General features: G+C 46.2%; 1 protein-coding gene across 1 annotated transcript in view; it reads left to right on the forward strand.

Annotated features, from left to right (window-relative positions):
- Positions 1-2211, forward strand: part of ALDH1A2 (aldehyde dehydrogenase 1 family member A2) — a 74725-nt gene extending 72514 nt beyond the window's left edge. Inside the window, exons 13-14 of the mRNA XM_080934011.1 lie at positions 64-152; positions 1593-2211. Coding sequence (XP_080790137.1) covers positions 64-136 — 73 coding nt within the window. The 3' untranslated portion in view covers positions 137-152; positions 1593-2211. The remainder of the gene's footprint in view (positions 1-63; positions 153-1592) is intronic.
- The last annotated feature ends 11657 nt before the right edge of the window (positions 2212-13868 follow it).

Raw genomic sequence — 13868 nt, forward strand, 5'->3', positions numbered from 1 at the left:
TTCACTCTCTGGAGGATGCCACCTGAGACATTAATGTCCGTATCTGCTCATTGTGTGTTTCAGGGGTGAGTTTGGCTTACGGGAGTACTCAGAGGTAAAGACTGTGACGGTGAAGATCCCCCAGAAGAACTCCTAAGAGGCCCAGGCGGAAGGTGAAGGCACTGACTCCATGCTTTCTCTGTAGAGCCCAGCTCTGAGGAGTACAGAGTTGAGCCCAGCCCTTCTGTAAATTTTGACTTGATGACATAGCAGGCAGATCACAGCACCTAGGCCAGCATGGCAGGGTTTAGAGATACTCTGGAAGGAGTCACCTTCATGCTACCAAATACTGGGAGTATGGCAGGGGTGGGGGAGCACTTGGCACAGCCAGTGTTGCTGAGCAGACAGAGCACGGGGTGGAGAAAGGGAGCTGCAGTAATGAAGCCTTTGTCACAGTGAGCCTTCCTAGAGGAAAGGTTGTCTTGGCACTGTCTTCATTTTCCTCCTTCCAGTTCCTGCCCACTCCTCACCCCTCACTCCTCCCTCTTCCGTGGACCTCAGCTGAGCTCATTTAGGGCAGATGTTTGGGTTGGGAACAATTTTCCAAGGTTTTGCAGCCAAATTACCATTTCATGTTATCCATTTCTTCAAAGCAAACATGAAATGGTTTTAGTTAGAGCCAAGGCAGACTAAAAATGCCAGGAGCTGGTACACTGCAGATGTTCTAAGTGGTAGGGACGTAGTACAGTCCTTTTCCGACCTCCATAAATAACACAGCAAAAGGATGCGGATGAGGAGGTCGGAGGTTATCTTGTGTAGTTCACAGCTTCTGACCAGTTTGGTGTGTGTGTGTGTGTGTGTGTGTGTGTGTGTGTGTGTGTGTGTATCAGTGGTTCTCAACCTGTGGGTCATGACCCATAATTAGTGGAGAACATATCAAATACCCTTTCATAAGGATCGCCTAAGATCATTGGAGGACACAGTTATTTACATTGAGATTCACAATTACATTACATTACTGTTATGAACTAGTAACAAAAATACTTATATGGTTAGGAGTCACTACAACTTTATTAAAGAACCTGTATGAAGAACTGTATTAAAGGGTCACAGCATTAGGAAGGTTGAGAGGTGCTGCTCGATACAGTGATGGGGTCACAGGTTCGCATATGTAGTGTGCAGCTCCTGAACTTACCGCTTGGTTTAAAGAGAAAGTCAGAGTTAGTTTCTTTCTCTGTCTCTCTTTTTCTTCCTCCTCCTTCCTTTCCCTTCCCTCCTCCACCCTTCTGTGTGTTTGTGTGTAATTCTTTATTAGCCTAGACTAAAACAAGGACCACAGCCCTTGTTTTCATTGATGAGGCAGATATTTCCCTAAGTTCATCTTAGGACCACCTAAAACAGCCCAGGTAGGCTCAGGAAGCTGGTGATGCAGAGCTTACAAAACTGACCGTTTCCAAGGCTGGCTGACTCTTGAGTAGTGAGTTATTGCTGGAGTAAGGACCACAGCCTATTCTGCATCCTTGTGCCCGCTGTGCCTGGGTCACCTGCCTGAAATCTGCTGTCAATGTGTTTGAAAACTGCGCCAGCCTGATGATTCCCTTCTGTGTTTGCAGAGCATCAGTGTGCCACGCTGCCACATTTCACCAGGCCTCCTCCGTCATCCCTGTGGCCCGCTCATCCATTTGCCACTCTTGCCTCACAACGAATGAGCTCCAGCCTGCAGAAGGGGACGTGTGAAGCAAGCCACCTGACTCTCCTTCCTCCCAGCCCCACCCTTCCCTCTGCCTCCAATGAACCCCACTTGATGTGGGCAGCACTGGCTTCCTCCCTCCCCCACCCCCGCCTCCTGAGCTGCCAAATGGAAGCCAGTCTCTAGCCTGGGTGAACACCATTTATTTAAAATGCCGAACATAACCTGTGTGTACAATATGGCCATGTGTCCACCGCCTGCTCTATTTAATGGTTTCTGCTTTCTAACCAAACCAGCTTTCAGTTCTCTATTTATAACCTGCCTGTCCACAGTGTTTTCAAGCAAGCTCTCCACACTCTTACTGACAATTGAGGACACCGCACTGAGCAGACAGAGCCCTGACACGGGCTTTGAGTCCTTCCAGCAGGCGCCCTGCTCTTCCTGCGGTGCACCCGTGTGAACACACGGTTAACCAGCCAGCTCCCTTCAACCCACAGTATAGAATGTGAAAATGAAGATTTATGACTTTTAATTTACTTCAAAAGAAACCTCGTGCTAGCAATAAAGCATTTATATTGTGTACACCTCGGGACTGTTTGTGTTTGTGAGTCTGTCCCACTGAGCCCGTTTCTGTCTTTACTTCTTAACTGGGATTTTTGATGGGGGTGTGTTCTTACGTGACTGAGCAGAAGTCTGAGAGGGTATTTTATAGAATACATTAAGGTTAAACAAACAAACTTGTGCTCTGACACTACTTAAAACTCGTGTGTTTACAGTTTTCTGTGGCACATAAAATACAGGCATCTGTGGAACGTCAGAATTCAGGAAGAACCTCAAAGGAATCTGTTACATGAACTCACAAGCCCTGAGCTCACCATCAGGGTTCCAGCTGCTGGGCATTTCCCAGTAGCTTCACTCACTCACAGGAGGGGGTACACTCAGAGGCTAGTGAGCTGATGGGTTAGATCTGCAGCTGGATGTGGGACTACAGTGTTGGCTAGAGCTTACTGAGACACTCCGAGCTCAGAGCTCAGCTTTTCCTTATAAAAGGCTTGAAATTTGTATTCCATTTGCTGTGTGTGTGTGTGTGTGTGTGTGTGTGTGTGTGTGTGTGTGTGTGAGAGAGAGAGAGAGAGAGAGAGAATGAGGTTAGTGTAAGAAGGTAGTCTTGATGAATGCAGAAGCCTACAGAGACAGAGGATGAGACCAAACGACAAGAATAACAGATGGGCTGACCAGGCAGATCCAGCATGATGGTGATGGGCCCATCCAGAGGCTCTGGAAGTGGCCATCCTACAGACTGACAGAAGTAGAGTTCAGAGAAAGAGACAGTCTGACACAAGACTAGTGCAGGATAGAGAGGAAGGGAAGAATCTACCAGAACTTGAATGAATCTGAAGCAAAATGATAATTGCTGTTTCAGAGTCAAGTCAAAATGGAGAGAGATGGATACTGCCCCAGAAACGGAAAGAGATCCAAGTGCGAGGAGAGAGCTTAACTTCGGACTTTTGGTTGATCCAGAGATAACCAGATAGAATGCATGAGCAGGTTTTGGAGAGAAGGGATTAGAAATTTGCTTGGATGACTTTCTATAGCCTTAACTTGGAAGGACTGACACCAGGTATACATGGAATGAAACAAGGGTCAGGAAGGAAGCAGTCAGTGCAATAACTAGAGGCTGTGGTCAGAAAAGCAGCATGTAAGGAGAGCCTTCTCACCTCGCTCTGTGATTCCTTTCTCAGATGTTCACCGTGTCAGACCCTCACAAAGGTGACGGCCATATGGGGAAGCTAGTTGTACCCATTGCCTTGCAGCTCTTATGACATAAAGTAACCTAGCCAACAGTGACTTTCTTTACCATCTCATGAGCCCCTTCCCAAAGTAGCACAGCTTTTCTAACTTTGTGTCATCCCAGCTTGGCAACTTTGCCCATGGCAATAGCTGAGTGCCAGTGTGTCAGAGTGAATGTGACAGAGCTGTGTCAGAGGGGGTTAGAAGACAGGTAAGAAGGAACTAGAAAGATGGATCAGTGAAGTGTTCACCTCATAGGCCTGAGGCCCTGAGCTCTCTTGTATGGTGGCATGGGCCATGTGTGGAAACACTACCAGAAGATGCTGCTGTAAGTGGCCAACAAGAAGGAATTGGAGTAAATTAAGCATCAGTGAAACATCTGTCTGGACTCACAGAAGGTGTCTTCCTAAGGCCCTAGAAACCTTGCCTTTGTCTGCAGGTGTGGTAGGACCTGGAGAACTGTCCATCTAGGAGTTCTGGAGTTGGTCTGCTCCAAACACTGAATCTGAGGCCACAAATGCATCTCTAAACACAGACCAAGGAGACCATGTTGAAAAAAAAATAAGCCATCTGGTGTAACCAACAGATCTTTAATTTGATTTAAGAACTTCTCAACAAGAAGAAAACTATACCAGGTATCGGGAATCTAACAAGATACCCAGGGCTAGTGAAGTAGATCTTGGAGGAGAACTTATAGTAACCAGTCCTCAAAAACAGCACAATCTCTAACCACATTCTGTCTTTTTCCTTACACCACAGGTAAGTGTAGCCCCCATCCTTCATCAAGGAAACTTTGCAATAGACAAAGACTTACAGAAAACCACAACCAATCAAAATGTAGAATTGTAGAGTCCAGTCCCAACTGACATCTGTGACTCTTGCGCCTGAGGCTCAGGGGTCATTGCAGAAGAGGGCTTGGAAAGTTTGTAAGAACCAGGGGAATGGAGTTAGTGGTAAGATTGTGTCTCCTAGGCATATCAGAAGCTAAACTTACAGAGTCTCACCAACTGTCTACCTAAGCGAATTGAAAGAAGATGACACCAACAGACATGGAAACATGCTTGGGAAGAAGCCCAAGAGGTCTCAGCATTATTCAGAAATCTACAGGCAACTAAAGATCACTGAGAATGGGAGAATAGACTTCCCAGGGAAGAGCACAATAATTGGTTACCTAAAACCAAATGGTCAGCCCTGACAACCTATACACAAGTAGTGTTATACAGACTGAAAGTACACACAGACACACACACACACACACACACACACACACACACACACTACCACACAAAACCAAATGGTCAGCCCTGACAACCTATACACAGTGTTATGCAGACTGAAAGTACACACACACATACACACACATACACCACATAAAGAAATTAAGCAACTACAGCCCACTTGATGACTCCAATGTGATTATACATTTTCTTGTGTAGGAAGCCATTGGTGACATGACTTTTGTAAATTTTTTAGCATATATTTACATCACAATTCATAGTAGCAAAACTACAGTTAAGACATAGCAACAAAACAATTTTTATGATTGGGGGTCACCAAGCACAATGGGGAACTACATTAAGTGGTTGCAGAATTAGGAAGGTTGAGAATCACTGGAAGGCAGAAATCATGAAAGTCCTTAGGAAGGAGATTGGATTCTTCCAGAGGAGAAATTTGAAAGTGACTCTCCTGGGCTGGAGAGGCAGCTCAGCAGTGAAGAGCATGTGCTGTTCTCCCAGAAGATCAGAGTTCAATTCCCTGAATCCATGTTGAGCAGTTCAAACATGATGGCACATGAGCACACACACATGCATGTGCACAAACACACACACACACACACACACACACACACACACACACCTGTAACTCCAGCTCTGGGGGATCTGATGCCTTCTAGCCTTCACAGGTAGACATAGATGGCACATGAGCACACACGCATGCACATACACAAACACATAAACAAACACACAGGCATACTCACATGTATGTGAGCACACATGCACATTTTCTCTTTCTCTGTCTCTGTCTCTCTCTCATACACACACACACACATACACACACACACTCTTGCACACAGGCACACACACACACACACACACACACACACACACACACACAAACAAATAAACCTTTAAGAAAAAGTAGAACCCAAAGCCATGCATTGGGCCCAGTTAGGGAAGCGCCAGGTGGTCTTTGCAGACAGGAGCATGTTCCCAGCAGGGGCCAAAGTCCATCAGCTAAGTCTGAAGGGTCACAGATTGCAAACTTCTAAGGGCCTAGAACAGTTCCTCTGTTGCTTGTTTGGTTTTATTTCCTCATAAAACTGATATCCTTGCAAACCAAATAAAAGACTTGCCCATATAAGACTCATTGATAACCTTTAAAAACTTAGGATAAATAAACCCATTTGGGGCACCCACCGAATCTTGAAAGGTTAGTTTGGGGTATGATGACCCAGGAATTCTGATCTGGCTTCTTTTCCTTCTCAAAGATAACAAAGAAACGAATGCCAAAGCCACATACATGTTGGAAACACTTATCTTTCTCTTCCCTCTAACCTCTCAGAAATATCCAACTTCGGGAGAGTTTCACACTAAACAAGCTTGTCAGAAATTCTTTTCAGGAAATTAAGCCACAGTTTGAATTTTGTCTATTCAACACATTGTTTAGAAATGTTTGGGTAACCATAACCTTTAAAGTTTGTCTCTATTAGAGAAGTTCCCATACCCTCCCGTTGAATTCTTTCTGACTTTGAAGGTCATTAAGACTCTAAGATATGTGCTCCTTTATGTGGGTTTGAGTCACACATCATGTCTTTGGCTGAGAGGCAGAAAACCATGACACTTAAAAAGAGAGAGCCTTCTGTAGAGCCACCATGATGTCCTGGGAAGACAGGGGAACCTGTAGTTGTAGCTTCAGCTGCCCACTAGGAGGCTGGAACCCAGGGTGATGGGACTCAGCCTGCTGGGGAAGGCACCAAGGTGTTAACAGGTTTAAAACAAGGGGGACAGCTTTGTGAAAAACTGTGTATGAGCCTCAAGCTGAGGCATTTGCCTCTAAGCCCCCAGTGTGCCAAGTAGGGTCCTCTCAGGCCTGTGAAAATTGTCATGGCAGACTTCAGCACATGTGTGTTCACCTGTGTCCATAGAAGCAGCATCGGTGAGGGTTAAACGCAGAGGCCACCCATTCCATTAGTGGGAGGGTGGAGAAGCAAAGCATGATGGTCTCTGTATTTCTTTTTATGTTTCTTCCCCCGTAGTGAGTCCCAAGTACTTTCTTCTGGCTGAAGATGGAAACGCACCAAATATTTTCCTCACCTACCTCATCCTGCAGTGACTAAACCTCTGTGTTTATGTTTGTTTATTCTATGCATTGTACTTGACAATGTGAAATATACCTGTTATGTATTAATATAAACATTATTATATTCAACCTTAGCCTTGGAAGGTTAGGAAAAGTTAGGATGAGCTCAAACAATAGAGAATCTTTAAAACATTATGTGAAGTAAGATAAGCCAATTACAAACAGACAAATACTAATGTATTCTACGTTGCAGAGGTTCTTGGAGTCACTGGGAGGGAGGGAGGAAGGAAGGAGGGCACCAGGGGGCTGGAGGGAGGAACAAGGGATGGGTTCTTCCATAGGTGTGGCATCTCACGTGGGTGTGATAGATAGTGGCAATGACAGTTCTCAGGGTGAATGTTCTAAATGCCACAGAACCATCAACTTGTCATGATTAAAGTGGTGCGTGCTATGTTTCGTATATGCTTCTACAGTACATTTTTTAAAATCAGCCCATAGTGAGATTTGATATGTCCATACACACACACATACTCTCTCTCTTAGGGTATGTGGCCGATAAGACTTGAAGTGTTTCAGTAACACCTGTATTTTGGCAGAAGCAAGGCCTTAAATCAAGATTCCCCCTTCTCCTAGCTGGGATAATAGAATCTGCCAGGGGTTGAACACTCGAACTCTCCTTATCCCTCTCTCTCTCTCTCTCTCTCTCTCTCTCTCTCTCTCTCTCTCTCTCTCTCACACACACACACACACACACACACACACACACACACACACACACACAGAGAGAGAGAGAGAGAGAGAGAGAGAGAGAGAGAGAGACAGAGAGAGAGAGAGAGAAAGAGAGAGACACACACAGAGAGAGAGAGAGAGAGAGAGAGAGAGAGAGAGACACCTACCTGACCCATGACCATTCTTTTCTCTTTCTGGGAGGCAGGCTGACCCGAATCAGGCACATCCTAGTTAATGACCTGCTTTCCACACTGGGCCCTCAGCAGCTCTGACAGACCATTTCTCATTTCTTCTCACTCTTCTTCTTTCTGATCAAGAATAAGATTGCCACCCACCCAGATTTGAAACATCACGACTCATGCTCCTGGTTCTCAGAACCACAGACATGTCAGAGGTACAGGAACTGGCTTCTCAGGGGACAGTAATTCTCACCCATGTTTCAGACATAAAGTTGATTTAGGCAAGAACTATAATTTATAATGGCATTTTAAGAAGTAGAGAGGACATTGGGGATTATTTAGTCTTAATGCCTTCATTTTTCAGATATAGGAAATGAGCCAAAAAGAGAATGGCTCCCGCAGGACAAACCCTCATGTTCGGGGTAGAGAGCCTCAGTGTGGCACATTTCCTCCTCTGCTTCCTGGGTTGGCATTTGGAGAGAGCTAGTATCCTGCTGAAGAAATGAAGAGGTGGCTAATGGGAGGTGCTTCCCGAAAGTTCCACGAAGTAGCCCGTTAGTGTGCCCTAAACACATGATCACCTGGCTTACAAGATTAACTTGGGAAACAAAGGAAGTTTGCAGACTATAAAATTTGGAACAACGGCCTATTTGTGTAGAAAGAAAAATCAAGAAATAAAGATGGTGATGGTTATTGTGACTTCAAAAGTCCAGGCATCAAAAACAGACCTTTGCATGTGTATGTGTGTGTTTATACTTGTATATTATCATACATATGCGTGTGTGCATGTGTTGTGTGAACATGTTTCTATGGGTATGTATGTCTCTGTGCACAGGTATGTGTATACTCATGTATGCACATAAGCATGTGTGTGTAGGCTGGAAGCCATTAACAGGTGACTTTGGCCCAAGTCTTTCTTCATGTTCCACCTTCCCTTTTGAGACAGGTTCTCTCAGTGAATCCGAGGCTCACAGAGACTAGATGGTCAATGAATTTTGGGATGCATCTGTCTCAGTCCATATAGCACTGGGGACAGGCTTATACATTTATCTTTTACATGGATGCTGGAAATCAAACCTTATGCCTGCATAGCAAGTTCTGACCAACTAAGCCAGCTCTTCAGCTTGTGTTTTCCTTGCTGGCTCTGTCCAAAAGAGGCCTTAAATCAATGCCCACCTCTGGACCCTGGCCCAGCCAATTTTTTTTCAGATTTTAGCTTTGATATCTGTAAAGTAGGAGTACGGGCTGGGGAGGAAAGCTACGTCCTGGAGGGTGGTGGCTCTTGACCTAGAAACAGACTCGTGTCAGTGAACAGACACAAAAATATTTCCCAGTTTCTCTTTGGAAAGTGTAACTCAAGTGAACTAGGGGTGGGGTCCTGGGTGCTGTTGTCTTATTTTCAATTTGAATTGTTGTAGTTATTAATAGTTCATTACAAACATTAGGTTCAGTTGTCAAAAGGAAGAAGAATGTAGATGTACACTGGACATTGTATCTCAGCAGTCTTTCCCAAGACAAACCTGATCTTGTTTCTTTTCTTTTTTTTTTTTAAGATTTATTTAATATATATATAAGTACACTGTAGCTGTCTTCAGACACACCAGAAGAGGGCATCAGATCTCATTACAGACGGTTGTGAGCCACCATGTGGTTGCTGGGATTTGAACTCACGACCTCTGGAAGAGCAGCCAGTGCTCTAACCACTGAGCCATCTCTCCAGCCCCCTGACCTTGTTTCTTGATAGAAGATCTCCAGAAATGTTCTCTGAAGTCTCAAACACCCCAAATATGTGTGCTGTAGATAGTCATGAGACAGGGCCTGGGCCCTGCTCTGCATGTCTCTCTGCCTGACGTGCCTCAGAGACCCAGTGCACACTGACTGACGTCCTGCTGAAGTCAGCACTGCTCAGGGACCTGAGACTTACAATTGTGTGCAGTCCCAAGCATCTTTGCTCCTGCAAAGGAGGGCAGGTTCCCTCTGGCCTGGAACCAAGCTGGAAAGGACTCTTATACTCAGAGTGTGACAACAGGGGGTTTGGGGTGTCAGGGTGGATGACTGGAGACCCCCTGCTCCTGTGTGGGAAGGAGGCTGGTTATGGGGAGGGTATCTTTTCACAGGTCCCTGGGAAGATGGAGCTCTGTGTTTCTACCTCTTCCTCTCTTTCCGTCCTTTGTGGCAAGGGAAACTGAGATGCAGAGATGGTTTCCAAAAGCTGACTGATTATGTATCTAAAGATCCAGCCCGATGCTGGGGGCAAAGCCTGCGGCAATAACAGCTCTAGGACCATCTCCACATTCTCCTGCTCTTAGTTAATAAATAACAGTGAAGCCACACCAGGGGTCTGGTTTCTGGATAAATTATCTTTTCAGCACTTGGATCCTTCGACCTCATCACTGGGTTGCCTCCGGTATCCCATCCAGTTGGCTTGCCTCAGAGCTGGGCCGGAGTGTAGGCTTTCTGAGTGAGTGAGTGTAGGAAGACTCCCTTTGCGCTGTTGAAAATCTCAAGGGTCCTGGGAATGGCCCGATGCCGTGGGAGGGACCCTCCTGGGATCCAGGCACCTGGGTTCTGGCCCCAGCTGTGCAGCTGTTGTGCTGACTCCACGCTCTTGGCTGTGCTCTGTAGCCTCAGGTCTGCTTTCTCTTCCCCGTGTGTGTGTGTGTGTGTGTGTGTGTGTGTGTGTGTGTGTGTGTGTGTCCCTGTGTTCAGTAGAGTTCTTGTTACTTTGTTATGCTTAAATCTCACCACTCCCTGGGTGAGAGCTATGAGTAAGCCCATTTTATTGACAACAAATGAGATTGGAGAGGGTATTAGAACAACGAGGTGGGAGCTAGAAAGCAGAACTCTACCTGACTGCAGGGTATCACTGGAAAGGGTGGAGCCCCAACCCTCAGCCTCTGCCAGACCACTCCCCAGAGGGCTCCCTTCCAACCCCCTATCAATCCAACAACCTCTGCTTCTTCCCCCATAATCCATGCCTGCTTCCAATCTGGTCGTTCCCTATGGTTCTTCTTTTCTCCCTACTTTCAACAAAGACAGCCTACTCTGGGTCTGGCTCCTGGCCCTGAACTGGATATAGAAACTGAACGAGTGGAGTATGGGTCCTGGGGCATGCCCCCTCTTCAGCTATGACACAGGAAGCAAAACAAATCTCCGTAACATTCTGGGGTGACCCTCCATTAGCAACAAGAAGAGCTGCTTGGGAGGCAGAGGAAGACAGTGATAAATGTTGATAAGGGGAAAGGAAGTGATGACATCTTAGAGAGAAATTTTATGGGGAGGACGACATTTGAATTATGTAATACCTCCTTTGCTCCCAAAGGGAGTTTAGAGGGATGGGTGGAGGTCAGAGGTCACCAAGTGGGAATGCTGATTTACTATGAAGTCTACTGCAAACAAGGCTCTCCCCTGCCCCAGTGGTGCACAGGTAAAAGGTTCACAGGCCTGTCGACAACTAGATATCGAGCCCCATGTTGGCTCGCTCCCGCTCAGCAGCTTCTCAGAAGAAAAGTGAGAACTTGACAGAGACGATGGATTGAGGAAACCTCCACCTGTATCAAGTCTACCCAGAGAGAAGAGCATCAGTCCGCCATCGAGGGCAGGTTTCCTTAGGAAAGTGGGGCTGGGCCAGCAAGGCCGCGAGAACCCATTCCATCCTGAATGGACTTTGTCAGGAGAGGTACGGCTCCAGGGACAAGCTCAATGCCAGTCTTCCTTCTTCACTCTGAGATCATAAGACAGAGAGGATCGCCGCAGTTTCTCCAGTGTCTGAGGCTGGCCAGTAGACTTACAAGTGCTCTGCTGGAGACCCTACAAGAGCTATAGATGGGAAGAAGAAACCCAGGGTAGGATCCACACAGCAATCGGCCTGAAGCTAAGAGCATGGGCAGTTGGGGGTGGGCGATGAGGGAAAGACAGTTCCAAGGACACTGGAGCATACCAGTACCAATGCCAGAAAATGGAACTCCAGACAGCTGGAGGCGTGGCTTTCACTTGTGGATGGCTAGCACCCTCATTTCCCACACTCTGATGCTGCACTGTGGGCAGGACTTAGCTCCTGCATCCTGGGGCTTGTGGTGTGACTGATCCTTCCTAAGTCTTTTTCTCAGGGACCCACCCACTGCCATGCAACAAAAACAGAGAAAAAAAAAATCTTCCTGGTTGAATTTGAGTCTCTTCTCACTTCCTCTCACATAATGACCTGAGCTTTAAATTACCATCTTTGCATTTGGCCAAAGCAAGACAAGCAGGCTTCGGATCCAGACTTTGCTGTTCAGGTGAGACTTGGCGTGAGTTGCTGACACTCTGTATTGTATATTCCTCTCCTAAAAAGGGTGGGAGAAGACCAGATGGCTCCATGGGTAAAACATTTGCTGCTCAAACATGAGGACCAGAGTTCAGACCTCAGGCACCCACATTAAGGCCACATGGGCATGTCATTCCTTCTGTAATCTCAGGGTTCTGGGGGAGAAAGGAACAGGGCATCAGTGAGCTGTGGAGATGGGCTACTTAAAAGCTCTGGGTTCAAGGGAGAGACTCTGCCTCAATATAGAAGGTAGAAAGTGACTGAGGAGACACTCAAAGTCAACATGTGGTCTCCACATGCACATACCTGCACAACATCACCTCTCATACACTCACAGACACACACACACACACACACACACACACACACACACACACACACACACATCTTTAAATTAAAGGGAAAATGGTGGGTAACAGTACATGCAGTATGTCCACTCTATGGAGACTGTTGATAATGCATGAAGGACACATATGAACTCGACACACCAGAATAAAATAATTTAAATACACATAACATACGAAATGTACCTATGGAAGAATCAAGAGCTCCTACCAAATCAGTACAAAGTGCCACGCCAATAGAAAATGGAGCAAGTACTGTGAACAGGTGATCAGCAGGAGAGTGACTGCAAAGCTGATTGTCACCGGGGAGGGGCCATTGGTGCAGTTTTAAGCTTGTAGGTGGTGGCTCTCTAGCAGAGTAGACTGCACTTACCAACTTCCTGATGGAAGATCCTGCCAAGTAGAGAAAGCTTCTGCCAATACACATACACTATGCACACGGAGCAGACAGGTAGCCAGGAGGGTCCTCCTAGGCTGAAAAGGTACTTACACACACACACACACACACACACACACACACACACACACCTGTGCACTATGTGAAACCATGACTGTCAGAGAGCGGAGCAGAGAAAGGCTTGGGAAGCATCTCTTCAGATGCAATAGCCTGGCGTGGAAGTGAGGTGGCCAAAGTGTGCTTGAGTTCTGTGGAGAAAGCATCTTCTTACCTTAAGAACATTATCCTTAATGGATATGTTACATTAAAAAATACCAAGTATTCCTAGTAATGTGCATCAGCTCGAGGAGAATTTAGAGTTTCTGAGCCTGGAGCTGGGCCACCTAGATCTGCTCTACCAACTCCTCTGTGCCCAGCCAAGCCATCTGTACTGGCTGGCTTTGTGTGTCACCTTAAAGAGGAAAGAGCCTCAGTTGAGGAAACACCTCCATGGGATCCAGCTGTAAGGCAGCTTCTCAATTGGTGGTCAATGGAGAAGGGCTCAGCCCATTGTGGGCGGTGCCATCCCCGGGCTGATAGTCTTAGGTTCTATAAGAAGGTTGGCTGAGCAAGCCATGGGAAGCAAGCCAGTAAGCAGCATCCCTCCATGGCCACATCATTAGCTCCTGCCTCCAGGTTCCTACCCTGCTAGAGTTCCTGTCCTGACTCCCTCTAATGATGGACTATGATCTGGAAATTAAGCCAAATAAACTCTTCCCCAACTTGCTTTTTTGTTGGGGTGTTCTATCGAAGATATTGAGACTCTAAGAAACCATCTAAGGTCACTTTGCCTCGGTTTCCTTATCTTTCACTCGAATATAATAGTATTTACTAAGGACAGTTCTGTGACCACAGGAGTCTAGCATGTTAACAGTTCAGTGTCTGGCATAGGGAAGGCTACAGTGCTGTGATTCACACAACCATTTCCTCCTTCCTGTTGCAGGCCAGGAAATTATTTCATGTTAGAGTTGGGAAGCCCACAGTTAGCCTGCTCTCAGAAACTGATTTAAAAAAAAAAAAAAAAAATCAACAGCATGTTCAACACTTGTCCCCAGGATGGTGAACTTTTAGAGCCCAGATCCTGATTGGTTGCTGCTTTAACATGTGAATTCAA

The sequence above is a fragment of the Micromys minutus genome (genome assembly GCF_963924665.1).
Source record: "Micromys minutus genome assembly, chromosome: 21".
In the NCBI taxonomy this organism is placed as follows: Eukaryota; Metazoa; Chordata; class Mammalia; order Rodentia; family Muridae; genus Micromys; species Micromys minutus.